The sequence below is a fragment of the Colobus angolensis genome, unplaced genomic scaffold (assembly GCF_000951035.1).
Source record: "Colobus angolensis palliatus isolate OR3802 unplaced genomic scaffold, Cang.pa_1.0 Scaffold163, whole genome shotgun sequence".
Classification (NCBI taxonomy): domain Eukaryota; kingdom Metazoa; phylum Chordata; class Mammalia; order Primates; family Cercopithecidae; genus Colobus; species Colobus angolensis.
In genome coordinates this window covers 2,103,838-2,122,368 of record NW_012114744.1, presented here as the reverse complement: position 1 = coordinate 2,122,368, position 18,531 = coordinate 2,103,838, and the positions used below count along the sequence as shown (strand labels likewise).

The window sequence follows — 18,531 nt, the reverse complement described above, 5'->3', positions numbered from 1 at the left end:
TCTCAAACCTCTGGAAAATTCTAAGTAAGGTTGCATATCATTCCGGCATCACGATGCACATTCTTCTCTAGGAGAAAAGGGATTATTGGTTGGAGTCGGATTCCAATGTACATTTCCAGGATTTATCTGCCTGCACTAGAGTTCTGCCATTAGGACTGTAATTCTCATTCTGTGTATTTGTTTTTCTTGTTGAGAAATATAGGACAAAAGGAGAAGTTTTGAAAAAGACTTCCCTTAGGTCTAGTCTTCCTTGAATAACAAATTAACTCGATTTCAGAAAATCTCTGGAGTACTCACTAAAGAACCTAATGGAGGAGGGGTAAATTTAAGATGAAGAGAGATGTTATAAAGGGCCAAATGACACTGGTTGTAAACATCCATTTGGGAAAAACCATATCTATGGAAATTCCCTGTGAGAACAGCTTACCTTCTTCCCCGTGACAACCAGTGTGTAGCCATTCTGGTTTAATGGATGCTCCACGATCACTTCTGGAGACACCGGGTGAGAGTCCAGGAGAAAATTCACATGAGGGGTTGATGGTCCTGATCGAGAAACCACAACCTAAAAAGCAAAAAAGTTATAACATCCTTATTCCAACAAGCTCAGTTTAAATATAAGTGGAAAATGTGGATGATAATGGTAATAACAGATTAGCAGCAGGGCTTGTGGGTGTTTGAACTAAAGACCCAACAGTTCCTCTCATTGTAAATCAATATGCCATCTTCTAATCTCTTGCCTTGAAGCGAAATTATCTGAACCCCCAAGACAGACTTTGCCTATGGTCTTTTAATGGTTTCAAGGGAAGGAGATCTTTCAATCAATTGGCAACACATACAGACAAATCCCTGCAATTGTATTGGGAAATGGAGGGACAAAAACTCTCTCCAGAAAGAAGACACCACACATGCTACAAAGATTCTGGATTATTTTTTAAATCTATCCTCTTAATCCTCCCTGCCAGGCAGTTTCCCTTGACGTAATGGTTAAGAGTAGTGGACGCGGAAACTGGAATACTGGAGCTAGTTCCAGCTGTGCTACTCTTAAGCCATATTTATAGATCTTTTCAGGTCAAAACAGGCCCCCAGCTACTTTGAAATGATGTGCTGTATTTTTTATAAACCACTGTCCCACGATATATTATTACTTGGATTATAAAACTCTGCTTCTTGGTCTGGCTTTAAAATAAGGTCTGATGGTTTTAACAATGCCTGAGAAATGAGGTTTGATGATTGATGTCATTTTTGCTCTCAGGTATTTAAAATTTGGGATGTTTCCCAGCTATCTAATTTCCATCTGTCCTGTTCCTAGAACCCAGTAATAATAAAGTTCAGAAAGCGTGATTGACAACAATTGGGATAAAATCCGAATGATTATCTTAGATGAACACTTAGATTTTCAGGAGGGTGTTGGAGTTCTCAGAGAAACTTTCACTCTTAAGTAGGCCACTGGGTTGCATATACATGAAGGTGGAGGAGGCTCAGCACAGCCCTAGACATGAATTAGACAATTGTGAAATTGCTTAACATCTCTAATAGTCTTCTACATTGCATTGAATGCGCATTTACTCGCAGTAGGTATGAAATCACGGGACAAACATTGGCGTCTGTGTGATTACGATCACATAGTCACTACCTCTACCTCAGCTTTCTCATTCATATAATGGGAATGAAAATTACAGGAATAATTAACTGCTTTGTACTCTAACAAACACATACAACATACAAATGTCCTGGGGAACAATTGTGAATCTTTTCTTCAGCACCATAAAGGAGCCAAGTAGCCTGAAGCAATTTGGGAAGATTCTCAAAGTACCCAATTTGTTCTCAGAGAGTAGATTGTTGATAAAGAAACTAACCAAGCCGTACATACAGCCGTAAAAGTTAAACATCATGACATTTGTGCTCTAATGTTTGTTCTACCCTAAACACTCAATGCTTTCAAAACATCTCCATTAAAAAGGGTGGTTATATTTGCACAGAAGTTAAGTGATGGATCAAGGGTCACTTGGTCAGGATGGGAAAGGTTGGAAACTATTGTTATTTCCTAAATTTAGGGCCCAGTAGGTATTGGTGACCTTTGCAGGCAAAGTGAACAGAAAGTCAATTACCAGTCCCACCTCCCTTTGGGTGCTGGTTACAAGCAGAATATCAGATGTCAGACTTCCAAAGCTTCTATTTCAAATTATCCAGATTTTGGCCACCCAATATTGCAATCTTAACTCCCTTCTGGTGCTCACCACGTCTCATTTTTCCTATCCTCCCTCCCAGTACCCCCTATATTTCTTTGGCTGTTGCCAATCACTTCAAACTGCAAAGGTAAAACAAAACACAAAACACGAAACAAAAACAAAAACACAAAAGCAAAAAAACTCCTTTCCTCACACATAGGTCAAAAGCAACACAGAACACCAGTCTGTCTTAACACCCTGACTTTGTTTTCCATCTCATTCTGTGCTTTGCACTTCACTGAAGATTATTCATTACTATGAACTTTGCAATGGACATCTGCATTTTGTGTCTGTCTCCCTGGTTTCCTCCATTCTACTTAGACCAGCTACAAAACAGTCACCTCCTACAGCTCTTTTTTTCCTCCTACCTTCTTGCTCTCTTTAATACCATTTCCTGAATCTATAATAAGCAATCCCTTCTTGATTACTAGGTCATCATCTGTGACTTTATGAAATATCTGAACCCCCTCCAGATAGTCCTTTCCCAGAAAGAATTAACCTTTCTCTTTCTTTTTGGAAGCTCTTTGCATCTCTGGACTTGGATTGATTGATATGTGTATCCGCTGTTAAAGAGCTTTGTCTGAAGAGCACCAAATATATGGTACTTTCATAACAGGCAACTGAGTCACACATTGTGCTAAGTGCTTTAAATGGAGATTTTGTTTACTCCTCACAATAATCCTATAAGGTAGGTACTATTATTTTCCTTAAAGAAAAATACAACATAGAATTTCAGCTAGAAAGTACAAGAGTCAGATTTCCACAGAGCTTTATCTGAGGCCAGAATCCATGTGCTTGACCTCTTAAACACTCAACTACTAGGCCTTTGGAGCACCAGAGTAAATACCATTGAAAAAGCTTCAACTCTGAGCTCCCAAGAGCCACTCGTGAGTAAAAGTACTAAAACAAATTTCACAATGTATTTGCCTTGCCAGTTACTCTGTGTTTCAGTAATTTTTGCTGCACAAGTTAAGTGTGCCTAAGGAGAAAGTCTCTGCGTCTAAATAGTTTTTGATGGCATAGAGAAAATGCTACTAGTACACTTCACCAACCTCTACTTTTGATCATGAGTTAGCATGAGTGTTGTTTGCTATAGAAAATGGGATGAAGATGAGAAGACAGGAAGGCACATGGAAAAGTGAGGTGACTTGGAAATGAGAATGCCATTTGGAATTTTGCACAGAGGTTGTACCGCAGATGCAAATGCCTTTTAGTTGATCATTAGCCCGTTCTCTGCAGGGATACCTACTGTTGTAAATGTTTTTCTACCCTTAATTCTTTTCTTTCTCTTATTGCTAGGATTCTAAATAATCGATTAACCACTTTAACTCTCAAAATACCCTTGAAGCAATGCGTACCAGAAATTAGGAGTTCCTTTTGGTTGTCATGGAGATATTTCTAGGAACAGAGCTAAATTTGGCATGTAGGTGTAATTCTTATGATAAATAACCTGGCAATCGTAGAAGAATTAGCACAAAATAGAAGACCAACAATTATCTTTTGAGTTTCTACTGTTCAACAACTAATCTTTAGTATTCAGGTCACAAAATATTTTTTCTTTATAATGGCCTTGAAAATACAGGACTAACACATTTGGGGCAGGGCAGAATCTGAATTTACTGGATGGTTGTGGTTTTGATCTCACATAGCCTCTTGTAGGTAGCACATGGGGAAGAAATACATGTACAAATAAAATTGTTGTGGCTAGGCCCCCAAATTTGTAAACCTGAACAAAGTAAATTTGTGTGAGATATCCACAAATATGTAAAGGCCCTATCTCCTTACCTCCCATATACAGTTTTATCTTTAATTAAACCATTTTATTAATAGAATTAAATTTGAAGAGTGATGAATACAATTTAACATGTTTGTATGAGGTTTCTGTGTACTTCCCCCATTGTTTTTAAAGTGGACAATTGAACAGTTTTAAATTTTTTAATTTTTTGAGACAGGGTTGTAGAATGCTTTCATTATCTCAAAAAGAAGCCCCACATCCCTTAGCTGTCATTCCCAATCTCCCCATATCCTCTTAGCCCTTGACTACCACTAATCTACTTCCTATCTCTATAGATTTTCCTATTCTAGATATTTCATATAAATGGAATCCTATAATATGTGGTCTTTTTGTGCCTAGCATCTTTCACTTAACACAAAGTTTTCTTTTTCTTTCTTTCTTTTTTAATTTTTTTTTTTTTTTTGAAATGGAGTTTCATTCTGCTGCATAGGCTGGAGTGCAGTGGTGCGATCTCAGTTCACTGCAACCTCCACCTCCTGGGTTTAAGCAATTGTCCTGCCTCAACCTCCTGAGTAGCTAGGATTACAAGCGTGGGCCACCATGCCCAGCTAATTTTTGTATTTTTAGCAGAGACGGGGTATCCCCATGTTGCCCAGGCTGGTCTTGAACTCCTGACCTCAAGTGCTCTGCTCACTTCAGCTTTCCAAAGTGCTGGGATTACAGGTGTGAGCCACCGTGCCTGGCCTTAATATAATGTTTTCAAGGTTCTTCATGCTCCTTTTTATCACCAAAATAATATTTCATTATACGGATACGCCACCTTTTATGTATTCATCACTTGATGGACTTTTGGGTTTTCCACTTTTTGGCCATTGCGAGTAATGCTGCTATGAATATTGATAACTTTTTGTGTGAACATATATTTTCACATCTCTTGGGTACCCAGAAGTGGAATTGCTGGGTCTTATGGCAACTCTATTTGACCCTTTAAGGCAGTGTCAAGCCATTTTCTATAGTGGCTCCTCCATTCTACATCTCCACTAGCAGTGTATGAAGTCTCTAATTTCTTGACATCCTCGCTTATACCTGTTATTTTTCATTTTCTTGATTCTAGCCATTCTACTGGGTGTGAAGTGGTACTTCATTGTGGTTTTGGTTTATAGTTCTCTGCCAAATGCTTTCTTAAATTAGGTAAGAGGGTTCACAGCCTTCCTCCCATTCCTCCTGCCCGAGAAAATACTTGGGTATCCCCTGCTTGATACACCAGTCAGTGTTCTGAAGAACAGTCCCTCATGGTCAGACTGGTCTTCTGTGAAGCAGGGTCCTGGAGGGGCTGGAGGCAGGGGAGGGGTGGAAGGAACAAAAGTGGCTTCTCCTTAGGAAAAGCAGTCAGAGCAGGAGACGAGGCACTCCCTAGGCGCCTGTGCTTGGCAGAGGCAGTGAAAGGTTGGTGGTATATCCTATGGGTGGGTGCAGAGCAGAGGTGTGGGAGGTGGCTCATGGTGGGGCTGGAACAGCGTGTGTGAGAGTGGACCTCTTGAAGGAGAGGGAGAGACCCCTGGAAGTTGAGGGTAAAACAAGACATAGGGTTTAATCAGAGTTGCTTTGGACTAAGAACATTTCATATCCTTTAATATTCTTGGAGAGATCTGAGTAACCTCTGGAATGTTTGTTGGCATTGTACTACTTTCATTCAGGCACTGATATCCAACTCTACTGGTATGAGTTCCACACGTGACACTCTCAGTGGCCTTCAATGCATCTGAACTGGATGGAAAGCATGTTAGAAAACATGCAACACAGCCTTTCTTCGCATAGCTATCCTGGGATCAAATAATAGTAGGGCCAGGTGTGGTGGCTCACACTGGTAATCCCAGCACTTTGAGAGGCTGAGGCAGCAGGATCGCTTGAGCCCAGGAGTTCAAGACCAGCCTGAGCAACAAAGGGAAACCCCATCCCTATAACAAATCAAAAAACTCCCCCCCAAAACACAGTAAATCTGATTGGAAATGATCCAGTCTTACAGAAATATAGATTAAAATGTAGCCAAGAAGCCTACATACAATCTTTTGAAGATTGAAGTTTTCTTTTACACGAACAAAAAATATGCATTTCTATTTTAAGGCTAAGAAAACTGAACGGGAGCTTTGATATCGTCTAGATTGATTCTAATTTAGAACTTAAGAACAATATAGGATTTCTGTTGAGGAATAAGGAAAGCTTCATTCTTAATGAAAGATGTTGCAAATTATTGGATTTTCTTTTTTTTTAAGTGACAGGGTCTTGCTCTGTCATTCAGGCTGGAATGTAGTGATATGATCATAGCTTACTGTAATCTTGAATTCCTGGGCTCAGGCGATCCTCCTGCCTTAGCTTCTCAAAAGGCTAAGACTACAGGCATGCACCACCACACATGCCTAAGTTTTTTTATGTCTTGTAGAGATGGGGTCTCACTATGTTGCCTAGGCTGGTCTGGAACTCCTGGCCTCAAGCAATCCTCCGGCCTCTGCCTCCCGAAGTGTTGGGATTACAGGCATGAGCCACCATGACTGGCCAATTATTGAAATTGAAACTCAGCAAAAAAATGTGAGTGAAGATGACACTATTCATAAATGGATCAGGTTATAGCAGGATGTGACCTATGAATTCAGAGAGGACATCTATTTACCCTGGAGTTCCCAATACAGAATACAGACTCTGGTCCTCAAGGCATATCTGTTGCCTTAATATACAAAAAGACTGAAATAAGAAGCTTATTTAAGCCTTAATGAAGGCATGAGGTTTTTAAATATTTCAGAATCTAGACTAACCTAAAAGAGTTTAATCTGCATTTTCTAGGTATTTCTGATGCCTCTTTCTGCTTTCCTGTTTCAGGTTTCCTATTTTCTTCAGTATGTGATAGAAAGTAGTGTTTATTTAAAAAGAATTCAGAATATGAAGAGTAGAGTTATCTGTTTCAATTATGGTAAATATCTAGTTTTCTGAAAAAGAAAAAAATAAAAAATAAGAAGTAGAAATTGCTGATTGGTACTGATAGCTCAGAAAGTGGTAAGGCAAAGTGCCAGGTAGCAAACAGTGAAATAAATGAAGTTTACTCTGTTCTTCCCTTTGTTCTTTTTGGTAAATGGGTACAAGTCCTTCTATACCAACTTGACATTTTAAAGGCCAGATACATCCAAAAGGCAAAACAATTTTCCTCTCTGTTACAATACAGATGTGTGTGCTTCAACTTTCTAAGATGAGTCAAAATGAGTCAATACCAGATTGAGGCATTTGTAAAAAAATATTTTGAACATCTAAAAACCAAGTAAGTTAGGAAATTTGTTTAAATTTTAAAATAACCGATTCTTTCAAATCAGTATTTCAAATATGTTGATTGCAGAATTAGCTAATTTATACACAAGGTGTACCTCTTTCTGAAATTAAAAAGTAATAAAAGTTCAAGAAACTACTGATACATCATATATATTTCATGTCTTAAAATGTCTCTCTGCTCTTTCCAAAAGCACCCATGCAAGAAATCTCAGTTACTCCTTGCTACCAAAAGCCAAAACGGAAGCTTAGCCTTGTCCTCTGATTTCAAATATTTATGATATTTTAAATTTCTATGCATGTAACAATGTACACAGTCTGTCTTTCAAGGCATGTGTCAATTCATTTTGGGAGACTAAACATAAACTGGACTTGATTTTTAGTTATGGACACAACTGAAATTATTATTTCTAAAATGTTCTTTCTTACACAAAAGAAATTTCAGAACTCTTGAGTGTATTTTCCTCTAAAGAAATATACCAAATCTTCTGGGCACAGTGACTCATAGCTGTAATCCCAGCACTTTGGGAGGCCAAGGTGGGCAGATCACTTGAGGCCAGGATTTCTAGACTACCCTGGCCAACGTGGTGAAAAATCCGTCTCTACTGAAAGTACAAAAATTAGCTGGGCATGGTGGTGCATGCCTGTAATCCCAGCTACTCAGGAGGCCAAGGCATAAGAATTGCTTGAATCCTGGAGGTGGAGGTTGCAGTGAGCCAAGATTGCACCACTGTACTCCAGCCTGGGCAACAGAGCGAGACTCTGTGAAAAAATAATAATAATAATAAAAAAAAACCCAAAGCTAACATTCTTTAGGGTTAAAACTAAGTTAATGATGTACACATAAAAAAAGGCAGAGGCAGATAATATTTTTATCTGATCATTTTATACAAGAGATGGGTAAGTTAGAAATCCCTAAAGAGAATCATTGTTCAAGTTGAAGCTTCCTTCAGTTGTGTCTCTGCCAGATGTCCACAACATTGACGAATTGGGGGATCTGCATCTATATACTCTAAAATGGCAGTAATTCCAAACGTGATGCATACTGCAGGCTTCTCAAAGAAAGCACTGACATTCCATGATGGGGGCATGGGAACTGAAGGAATCTGAAGACAGGAGGTCAATAGATAAACGAATTCTTCTTATTGGAAGTGAGTAATTATTTTTAGATTCACTGATTACTAACACAGTCCTTTAAATAGTGGTCATAAGTAATGATCTTGAACATGGGACATCTTTTTAGGTGATCTCTATCTCCTTGGATTTCTTACTTAAGATCCAATTGGTCCAGTTAAGAGGCAGAAGAGAACAGGAGTGATGAGTGGGCAGTAACAGCATTTAGAAACTGGGAGAGGGGAAAGGGGCATGCGGGAAGAGCTAGGATGGAACCACGGAGCTCAGAAGCAGTGGTGAGAGTGCCCAGGCAGTGGCCACTGGGAGCAGGCACAGTGTAGTGCACACAGTAGTTGCCCAGTGAATATTTGTGGAGCTGAACTTGAAACAAGTCTTGAAAGGGCCCCCCACCTCCCCCTTGCATCCCGGATCCACTCACTCTCCTTGGCCTGACAGTCATGCACAAATATTTTAATAGCAATGCTTTGCATTTAGAGATTAAAGGCCTTATACAAGTGCTGTTAAAAAAAAATCAAGGAAGCATTGTTTTGGATGTAGATTAGACGAGGCGCTCAGAAGGGAGACGTGGACAATCCCTGTGATTAGTCCTGTGATCTTCATGAGAATCCCCCTTCCCTCTCCCACGTAGCTGCGTACACTGTGTTAATGTTCCCAAGTCTGGCTCTGTTCTGCATCTCCTTCACCAGTTTGTAAGAAGGCACGTTCTCATTGTTCACTTACACTATCTCAAACATTGCTTACCCTACTATTTTACTTCAAAGCATCCCAAGAGAGTGATCATGCAAATAAAAATTGTTTTTAAATCTTCATCTACATTGACATGGCTCTACAGATATTGAGACTTAAATATATGGATGCATCAGTATTTTCAGATACAGCTGCACCTGTACAAGATAAGTTACGTATCATTAAACGTTGGGACATGTCAAAAATGTCTTCTTTGCCATACACAAAATATTGTTAGCTAAACAATATAATTCTTTCTAATCAAATAACCACTGTGAAATACCTGATTCACTTTGCACCCAACAGCTGGGGCTGTAGCTTGTGTTCCCAGCCAGAGCTAAACATAAGCACAATAGGAAAGACAGAAACAGCTGCAAACTCTTGGGAGAAAAAAATTTGCAAAGCAACTTTGCCATTAGGCTTCAGGGTAGGAAGGAAGTAAAATCATTTTTCTGTTCCTTTTTGTGCAGGGCAGCTGTCTTTGGGAAAAAAAATGTCCATTCTATTTTGTAACAGAAACTTCATCGTATTTACTAAAACACGAGCTGTGGAAACTTAGACCTAGCCATAGATTTAGCACTGTGGCGGAGTCAAAACATTTACAGAACTTTGTAGGAAGTCACTGCTCTGACAGATTAAAGTGGGAGGTCACCATATCCGTGCTCCACTCCTGACTCCTCCCCCACTATTATTTACTGTAAATATCTGGACTTCAGTGATGTTGACTGTTTGATCCTTCAAATGCTTTAGGTTTCTTTATAAAATATAATGGAATGAAATTCTGTTAGGCAAGCGTCAGAGAAATAGATCCTCTATGGTTTCGAATAGCCCTTTGTTCATATGTACTATTATTATCAGGTAAATATGTTTATCTTTCCTACTAAAATTTAATTTCTTTTTTCTTTTTTCTTTTTTTTTGAGGTGGAGTCTTGCTCTGTCGCCCAGGCTGGAGTGCAGTGGCGAGATCTCCGCTCACTGCAAGCTCCGCCTCCCGGGTTCAGGCCATTCTCCTGCCTCAGCCTCCGGAGTAGCTGGGACTACAGGCGCCCGCCACCACGCCCGGCTAATTTTTTTGTATTTTCAGTAGAGACGGGGTTTCACCATGTTAGCTAGGATGGTGTCGATCTCCTGACCTCGTGATCTGCCCGCCTCTGCCTCCCAAAGTGTTAAAATTTAATTTCTTAAAGGTAGGTTCTGTGTCACTGTTTCCTTTGCTTCATTCATCTAGTAAAGCAAAGTTAGGTAGTTCTTGATACTTATTTGATAAATTAAAAGCCACTTTTAAAAAATCAGTGATACCAGTACTTTTCATAAAATAAGCATTTATTTTTACCTTTTGTTTTGGGTGCATAGTTAATGGGCAAAATATCGTTTATTTTATACAAAGGCTGGCAGACAAGAATAAAACATTTGCTACAGCGGTTCTATAATGAGACTGACGCGTGACATATCCTTCGGGCGATGGACTCTGTCACGCAGCAGAATTTACTCAGTTAATAAAGCAACATATTTAAATAAGGAATTTTATCACAACTTTAGAATGTGGAAATAGACCAGGGAACTTTTGATGTTAAAAAAAGTCAGAGCTAAAGTAATGATAAAAAGCTTATTCATACAAAATCGGATTGGCCAGGTAATGGACGATTTTGGAAAAAAAAAAGCAGGAATAAAGATAAAAGGGGGCAAATCAACATAACAAACACATTAAGAAATCAATAGATGCCAGCTTCTCTAGTCTGTCTTTGCATTTTTGCAATTTTATAGAATGCCATCGACGTAAATTAAAAACATGTATAAACACAGAACAATATTACACATTTTACACATAATAGATGTGACCATATTTCAAATACATGAGAGCGCATGTCTCTGTGGGAGGGGCGGGGCATCCCTCCTTCAGGTTTGAGAAGTTAAGGATAGAATTAAATGGTCAAGATGGATGAATTGGGTAAATAAGCACAGTGAAATGGACAGAGGAAAGAGGGGGAGAAAAGGTGTAGTTCACTGTGAAGCAATAGAAGGGAGATTACTATGGGAATAATTAGATAACAGGACCTGTATGATTAGTTTTGGGCTAGGAGGGGAATAATTAGATAACAGGACCTGTATGATTAGTTTTGGGCTAGGAAGGTTCTATTTACGTGGTTTTTGACCTTGAAAAAATTCCACCATGCCATTAGTACAAGAAAAACATAGCTTACAGATTTTTAAAATATGACAATGATCAATATCCAGGCTGCTATAAAGAGAGTGGTAATTAAATAAATGTTTTGTAGAAGAGTACACACATAGGATGTATAGATAGGCAAGTTATAGGAAAAGCTTTTCATTCTCAGTTGATTACTGGAGGTTATTGTCTGCTGGGGGTATTAATTACATCAGACAATTATGAAATGAGCATCTCCCTTTAAAAGATATTTCTATTCATAGAAGTTCAAGATTTCCATAGATGCTATTGTCATTCTTCCCTCATCAAGAATCTACTAACAACTCATGTTGAAAGCACCAATAACTGCAAAACAGTAAAAACTAATCCAACAAGAGAGTGTTTTAGTTTCTGCAAAGTGCTATAGTTCTTGTATCTAGGAAACACAGTAAGCTGAAATGGAAACTTTTGTTGTATGGAAATACTGTTGCTATCCATTAAAACCATTTCTTAATAAAATCTGGATTTTTTTTTGTAGTTGAAATTATTTGCGTACAACCCTATCATTTTACAGAATCAGGAGATCTTGAGTTACAATGGAGTTTTGATGATAATGTTGTCCCTTCCTAACTCCTGCCAATATTTCTCAATGATGTGAATGTTTCTTCTCATGGAGATGCATGGTTCACACAATAGCTCTCCTTTGATCTGTAGCTTCCCTTGAAATAAAAAAAAAATTGCCCAGAAGTGCTTTAATTGTTTCATTTTATTTTCCAATCATGTGACAGAAATTATGAATGGGGGAAAAAAAACACCAAAAACACCCCACACCATTCCGGATGAGAAAATTAAAGCAACCAGATTCAAACTGAAAGCTTCAAGAACTTAACAAAAAGAGACAACACATTTAACAGAAAGTGGACCAGGCTTCACTGTTTGGCTTTCAGTCTGTGTTCCAGTTTCTACTATGATTTGGACTTTACGGTATTTGCAAATACCTTACTACAAAAACAAAAGCAAATTAATTGCATAATACCAGATAGAACAGGCACAGCTACTCTCAGAAAGCACTTACCTGCATGAAGCGACCTTCTGATGTCCCAAGATTAGCGATGGTGAGGTCTCCTTTCACGAAGGTGGATATAGATGTTAACAGGACTTCGCTGAACTGACCCATGAATAAGTCAACGCGCTGCAAAGCTGTGGTAAACTCTGCTCGATATTCATCACGGCGCGCTTCACAGCCTGATGAATTTCTCAGGAGCGTCTGGAATAAAATATGGTCATAGAGTTAATGTGAGTCCAGACGTGAACAAGCTGGAAAGAAACCTTTCAGTGTGTCTTTTCAGAGCTTGGAGGAGAATGGCAAGGATAATCATGCAAATAGACCAACAGCCACAGATAGGCATAAATATTTCTAGTGACCCAATGGCTCCAATTTCACAAGACATTATTTACAGACTCTAAAACCTTACTATCACAATTCACACCATGGTTCAGTACGTGCATGCCTAAAGATGGAACTTAGCTACTGCTATTATAAGAGAAACAAAACTTTTAAATGTCTGAGCCCTTGTCGCAAAGGTAATGCTTCTAGCAGGCAAGTCTGATGAGATGAATTTCAACTGGAATATAAAATAGAGAGAACTAAAAAAATAGTACTTACCTTACAGAGCTTGTGTAACTATTAAACAAGATAGTTTATATAAATCTCTCACAACAGTACCCAGCATGAGTGTAATATTTCTTTTAGAATTTGTCTAGCAGGTTTTCTGGAAGACCTCCCATGCAATAAAAACAAAACAAACAAAGAGCCCAGCACTTGTAGATAACATCACTTCAGTATCTCCATTCACATGTCTTGGAGACCTCAGATTCAACAACACGCCCATCGCCCATTATAGAAACCACAATCTTCCCCTTGCCTGATCTTAGGATACTACACACCTCAGTGAATGGCTCCACCATTCCTCCAGGTGCACGAGTCAGAACTCTAAGTGTCATCCCCAATTCCTCCCTCTCCCTCTGTCCCCATATATAGTCCATCACCAATTCCCAACAATTTCATTTCTAAACGCCTGCTAGACACATCCAGTCACCTCCATTGTGCCCCTCCTCCCGATTTTCATCCTAGCCACTCCACTCCTTCCTGGACTACTACAGTGGCTCCCTAACTAGACAAACCACATCCACTGTTACCCTTGCCAGGATGATCTGTTCTTCACACTGCAGCAGGATTTTCTTTTTCAAACACACATCTGACCATATCCCTCTCTATTTAAAACACTCATGCTTCCCCATTGCTCTTAGGATAAAGAACAACATTTTTAACATGGCCTGTATGGCTCCCTTCCCATCATCCAGCCCCTGCCCAACTTCTCCAGATCTGTGTTCTTAGTGCTTTAGTGAGCAGGCTTTCTTTCAGCTCTCCAAATATGTCACGTGTTCTTCCATTAAGGGCCTCTGCAGATGCTATTTCCCTGCTTGAAATGCTCCTTCTACTTCCATTCACCTTATTAACTCCTACATCTCCTTCAGATCTTAGCTTATCACCATTTCTTCAGGAGGCCTGCCCTGACCCCACTATCTAGGTCAAATACTTCTTCTAGTATAGCTTCTCATAATACCGTCTACCTGTGCACCATAGCATAGCTGTAACATAGTTACAAGCTGCAACTTAACATTTGCTTGTGTGATTTATAAGATAATATGAAACTTCTCCCAAGCAGCTCTCTGCGAGCAGGCACCCTACTTGTTCACCACGGTATTGCTAGTAGTTGATTAAATATCATGCAAAGTAGATGTTTAGTAAATATTAATTGAATGAATGAACATGTTAATCAATTATAAGTAGATGGGGGATGAGTATAGAGATATAAAACTATATTATTAAAGCTTTTTTTTTTCCAGAAATTGGGGAAGTTAAAAGAGTTTGTAAGGGACAAATGGGAGTATTTGGCTCTTGACTGTCCTGAGGAGATAGCTGGGAATTGGCAAATCTGGGGTAGATGATGGGAACAGGAGAAGGTATTAAGGAAAATGCTGTATACCTTGGAAAAAAAGGAGAGCAAATTTCATTACATCTTTGTATGTAACTATAAGTCCAGGAAAATCATTAGGAAGTAAGAAATTCTCTATTATTGTTCTATATGATAATAATCACAAAATGATCAAAGTATATTTCAAATCATTTTACTGTTTAAGAACAAACAAACAAAAGTTTCTGTGTAGCAACCTTATTCCTTAAGGTCACATGTCTGCCACATGCAATGCAGAGTTTTTACATCTACTGACTTTTTATGATTAAAAACCACCTAAAATGCCCTATTTTGTATATCAACAACTGTTTCTTCACTTTCAGTGGCAATAAATTAGCAAATAGAATCTTAGAGATGCTAAACCCACTGACTCTTATAATTAATGAAAATGTTTTAGGTCTAGACATTTGCTTTGATATATTAGTAAGTGCTATTTCCCTGTTTAATTGGAAGCATTTCTTCACTAAAGTACTATGGATTACTCTGAAGAGTAGCAGATAACTGAGATGTACCAGCAATTCAATAGCAACCGATTAATTGATAATTAAGTTTCTATTGGTGATCAATCATCCATTTTGCAGAGATAGCCAGAGCTCAGGGAATCTCCTTAAAGGAGCAAAGACCAATTTTAAATCTAAGGCCATTTGAACTATTCCATTATAGAAGTGGCAGCTCTTCAGGGTCAGGTTTTTGTGGTTGTCTTGTTTCTTTTTTGTTAGTGTTTCTTCATCTCTAAGTCTAGGTGACATCCTGGGAACTTCAAAGCCTCAAACTTGACCTGGCATGTGGCGCTGCCAGAGATATAACGGATCCACTGGGATATAAAAAAAAATTGGTGGGTGTGAATGAAAGGCTTTGACCATAAACTAGCCACCTTCTATCAACAAGAGCACAGGCATTGTCTTATCATCTTTTAGTGCCAAGGCCTTGTATTATGTCTAGCACACAGTAGGCATTTAATGACAGCTGCTGAAAAATTAGTGCATCTGCAAAGTCACCAGAGATAAAGCCCATTTGCCTATTCAGTTTGCTTTGTGGTTGGTCTTGCTGAATGGGGCCAGCAGAAGAATGAAGAGGAGATGACCACTAAGGGTCTCCTCAGAGAATCTGCAAGCTTGCAGGAACTCACTGATCTTTTGTAAATGGAGAGCAATACAACCAGAACTTTAGCCTCTGTGCACCTGTTTGCACACATGTAAGACACAAATGTAGAACTCTGTATTAGGGTTAATGCAATATTTATATTGCACACTTCAAGTCTTCTCCTTCATGACAGGAATTAGTAAGATCTCTAAATAGTATCTCCTCAACAACTAATAGGATTAAATTATGTCTCTATTGCCCCACCCACCAAATAAAATTGGTAAATATAGAGACATTGCACAATGTTGGAATAGAATCTGCATAACTTCTTGATCTTGTCTTATTTAGAGCTAAAAAATAAACATGATAGGTTCAAGAGGCATTCAAATTTCATAAGCCAGGGGACTCCAACATTTTTCTTTTTCATTTTCTCCATAGCTGAGATCTGCAGAAGAGGTGTTGAGGCACTAGCTTCTAGGAAAAAGTAACACTCCAGCATTCCCTGCAGGAGAGGTGCTCCTTGTCTCTTCCTATGGAGAATCCTGATAAACTCAATGATTGGGATCAAGGCATCAGGGACTGGCTTACAGAGCTGCACCCTGTCTTTAAGCTCTAACAGTAGGACTTCAACTAACAGGGAAGGCTTGGATTAAGCTTTCAGTACCTCAGATGTAAAGCCTTGTGCAAATATGAGTAAATCTCAGTCTGATTCACTACAGCCCTCAAAGATAATCAGCAAGTATGTTTGCTGCTCATTTGTGTGGAAAAGATGGGGTTGCTTCATCTCAGCACTGTACACACAGTGCCTGGATGTGGCATTTAGGGTGGGACTGGGGCCTAGCTGGAAGAACAACTACACATTTGCTGCCAGGGGTCTCCATGCTACCTGTGCTTCCCTCAAAGCCAGGTGTTCTCATGTCTTAGGGTAAAACTGAGCATCGCTGGCAGAAAGCAGTTCTTTGGGACAATAGCTGCTTCGGGGAACTGCAGAAGAGTCTAAAAAGCAGGTTTCACATCAGCACCAGGAGGGAACCAGCCGGACTCTCTCCCATGGTAACAAAGGGAGGAAAAAGGAAGGAAGGAAGGAAGGGAGGGAGGAAATCAAACTTTTTCCTGCACCCAGAATGTGCCAGGCACTGAGGTGGGCATTTTCATGTACAATAAGACCCACAGCAGCCCTGTGAGGCTTTATCACACTTAGTTTCAAGAAGGAGGAGACTCCGAGAGCCGAGGGCTCAGTCACAGTGCCCAGTTCCCATTGGAGCAGGCATCAGAAAACAGCTCTCTCTGATGTTCAAACTCCTGAAATTCTTTTGCTTCTGCTAATTATTCTGGGGAATGTTCTGGGGATTGCACAATTACAAAAATGGAAAGCGCTTTCGAGATCATCTCATTTAAGTCCCTGATTTTAAGGCTGAAATTAATCTTTATTTTCTGGATAACAGCAGAGATAACCACTAGCATTCCATACTAATCAGCTTGGCTCTCAAACCTAGCTCTCCTTGTTACCTATTTTGGTTATGAACATACCGTGCTTGCATTTAGGTAACTCTGAAATTTCAGTCATCACCACCTCCTCTTTCTCTGGCATTTTCTATATCTAACCAGTCACTAAGTCCTGCTCAGCTCCGTCCACAGTGCTGCTTCTGGGCAGCCCTTCCAGCCACACCTGCACTCCTGGCCCAGCCTAGGTGCTTCCTCACTGGCCTTCTGGTCTCCTATCTCTTCTGCCTTGAAGCAGTCTCAGGCTGTCGTTCCCTTCTTCAAAGCTTCAGTTGCTTCCCAAAAGCCTGCAGGAAAATTCCAAGCTCCTTAGTACAGCTTTCAAATCTGCCTTGATGTATCTTTTTAGCCTTTTCTCCATTAAGGTGTAAGGCAAGGCGACCATCTAGGACTTCCAATGAATGTTAGAGTGGCTATCCCGAGTCAAGACCCTCCCATTTACTGGGTCCTTGCACTGCTTTGGCAGCGGTGCTCCACTTTCCACAGTCACCGACACCCATTCCTTGCTCAGGTGAACCTGAGGTGAGCCAACTCTTTTCTAAAATCTCTGTTTACGAGTTCATTTGAATGTGAGAGGTACATGTGCTTTATTGGCTGGGAAAGGGAAATAGTGACAAAGAATAAGGTGGACACTATAAAGCTGCAGGAAGATACTATAAAGCTTGAGATCTCTGAGACAAGAAGGAAACCCCATGCATCCAATAAAGAATATTCTCTGGGCACACACATGTGTAGCGCAACTACAGGCAAAGGAAAGACAAACACACGACTTACAATTATTATTTACCCACTTTTCCAGGAGGGGGAGGAATATTGCTAGGATGGGATATTCAGGGTACTTCACAGGTAATATTCCCTTTTTGAGCCTGGTGGTAGAGATATGAGTATTTGTATTATATTATATTATATTATATTCACACACAACACATATGTATATGCGTGTGTATGTATATATAGTGTGTGTGTGCATATACATATGCATATATATAGTTATGTGTTGCATAATGACATTTCAATCAATGATAGACTGAATATATTATGGTGGTCCCATAAGATTCTATTTTTTTGTTTAAGTTTTTTTTGAGAGACAGGGTCTCCCTCTGTCTCCCACACTGGAGCGCAGTGATGTGATCGTAGCTCACTGTGACCTCAAACTCCAGGGCTCAAGTAATTCTCCCACCTTAGCCTCCCAAAGTGCTGGGATTACAGGCATGAGCTACCACACCCTGCTAATAATATCATATTTGTAATGTGCCTTTTCTAGTCTATAAATATGTATACTAGTACATCTATAGATATATTTATATATTTATATCTATAAATATATACTAGTATATTTAAAGATATATTTGTGTATTTATAAAGACATACTTATATCTTTAGATATATTTAGATACACAAATACTTAGCATTGTGTTACAATTGCCTACAGTATTCAGCAGAGTAACATGCTGCACAGGTTTGTGACCTAGGGGCAAAAGGCCACACCATACAGTCTAGGTGTGTAGTAGGCTATATCACCTAGGGTTGCATAAGCACACTCTATGATGTTCGTTGTGTAAGCACACTCTATGATGTTCGTTGTGTAAGCACACTCTATGATGTTCGTTGTGTAAGCACACTCTA

General features: G+C 39.4%; 1 protein-coding gene across 1 annotated transcript in view; it reads right to left on the bottom strand.

Annotated features, from left to right (window-relative positions):
- Nucleotides 1–18,531, bottom strand: part of MET (MET proto-oncogene, receptor tyrosine kinase) — a 117,501-nt gene that overhangs the window by 51,661 nt on the left and 47,309 nt on the right. The window contains exons 4-5 of the mRNA XM_011937370.1: nt 12,357–12,548; nt 428–562 (exon numbers count right to left, since the gene is read on the bottom strand). Coding sequence (XP_011792760.1) covers nt 428–562; nt 12,357–12,548 — 327 coding nt within the window. The remainder of the gene's footprint in view (nt 1–427; nt 563–12,356; nt 12,549–18,531) is intronic.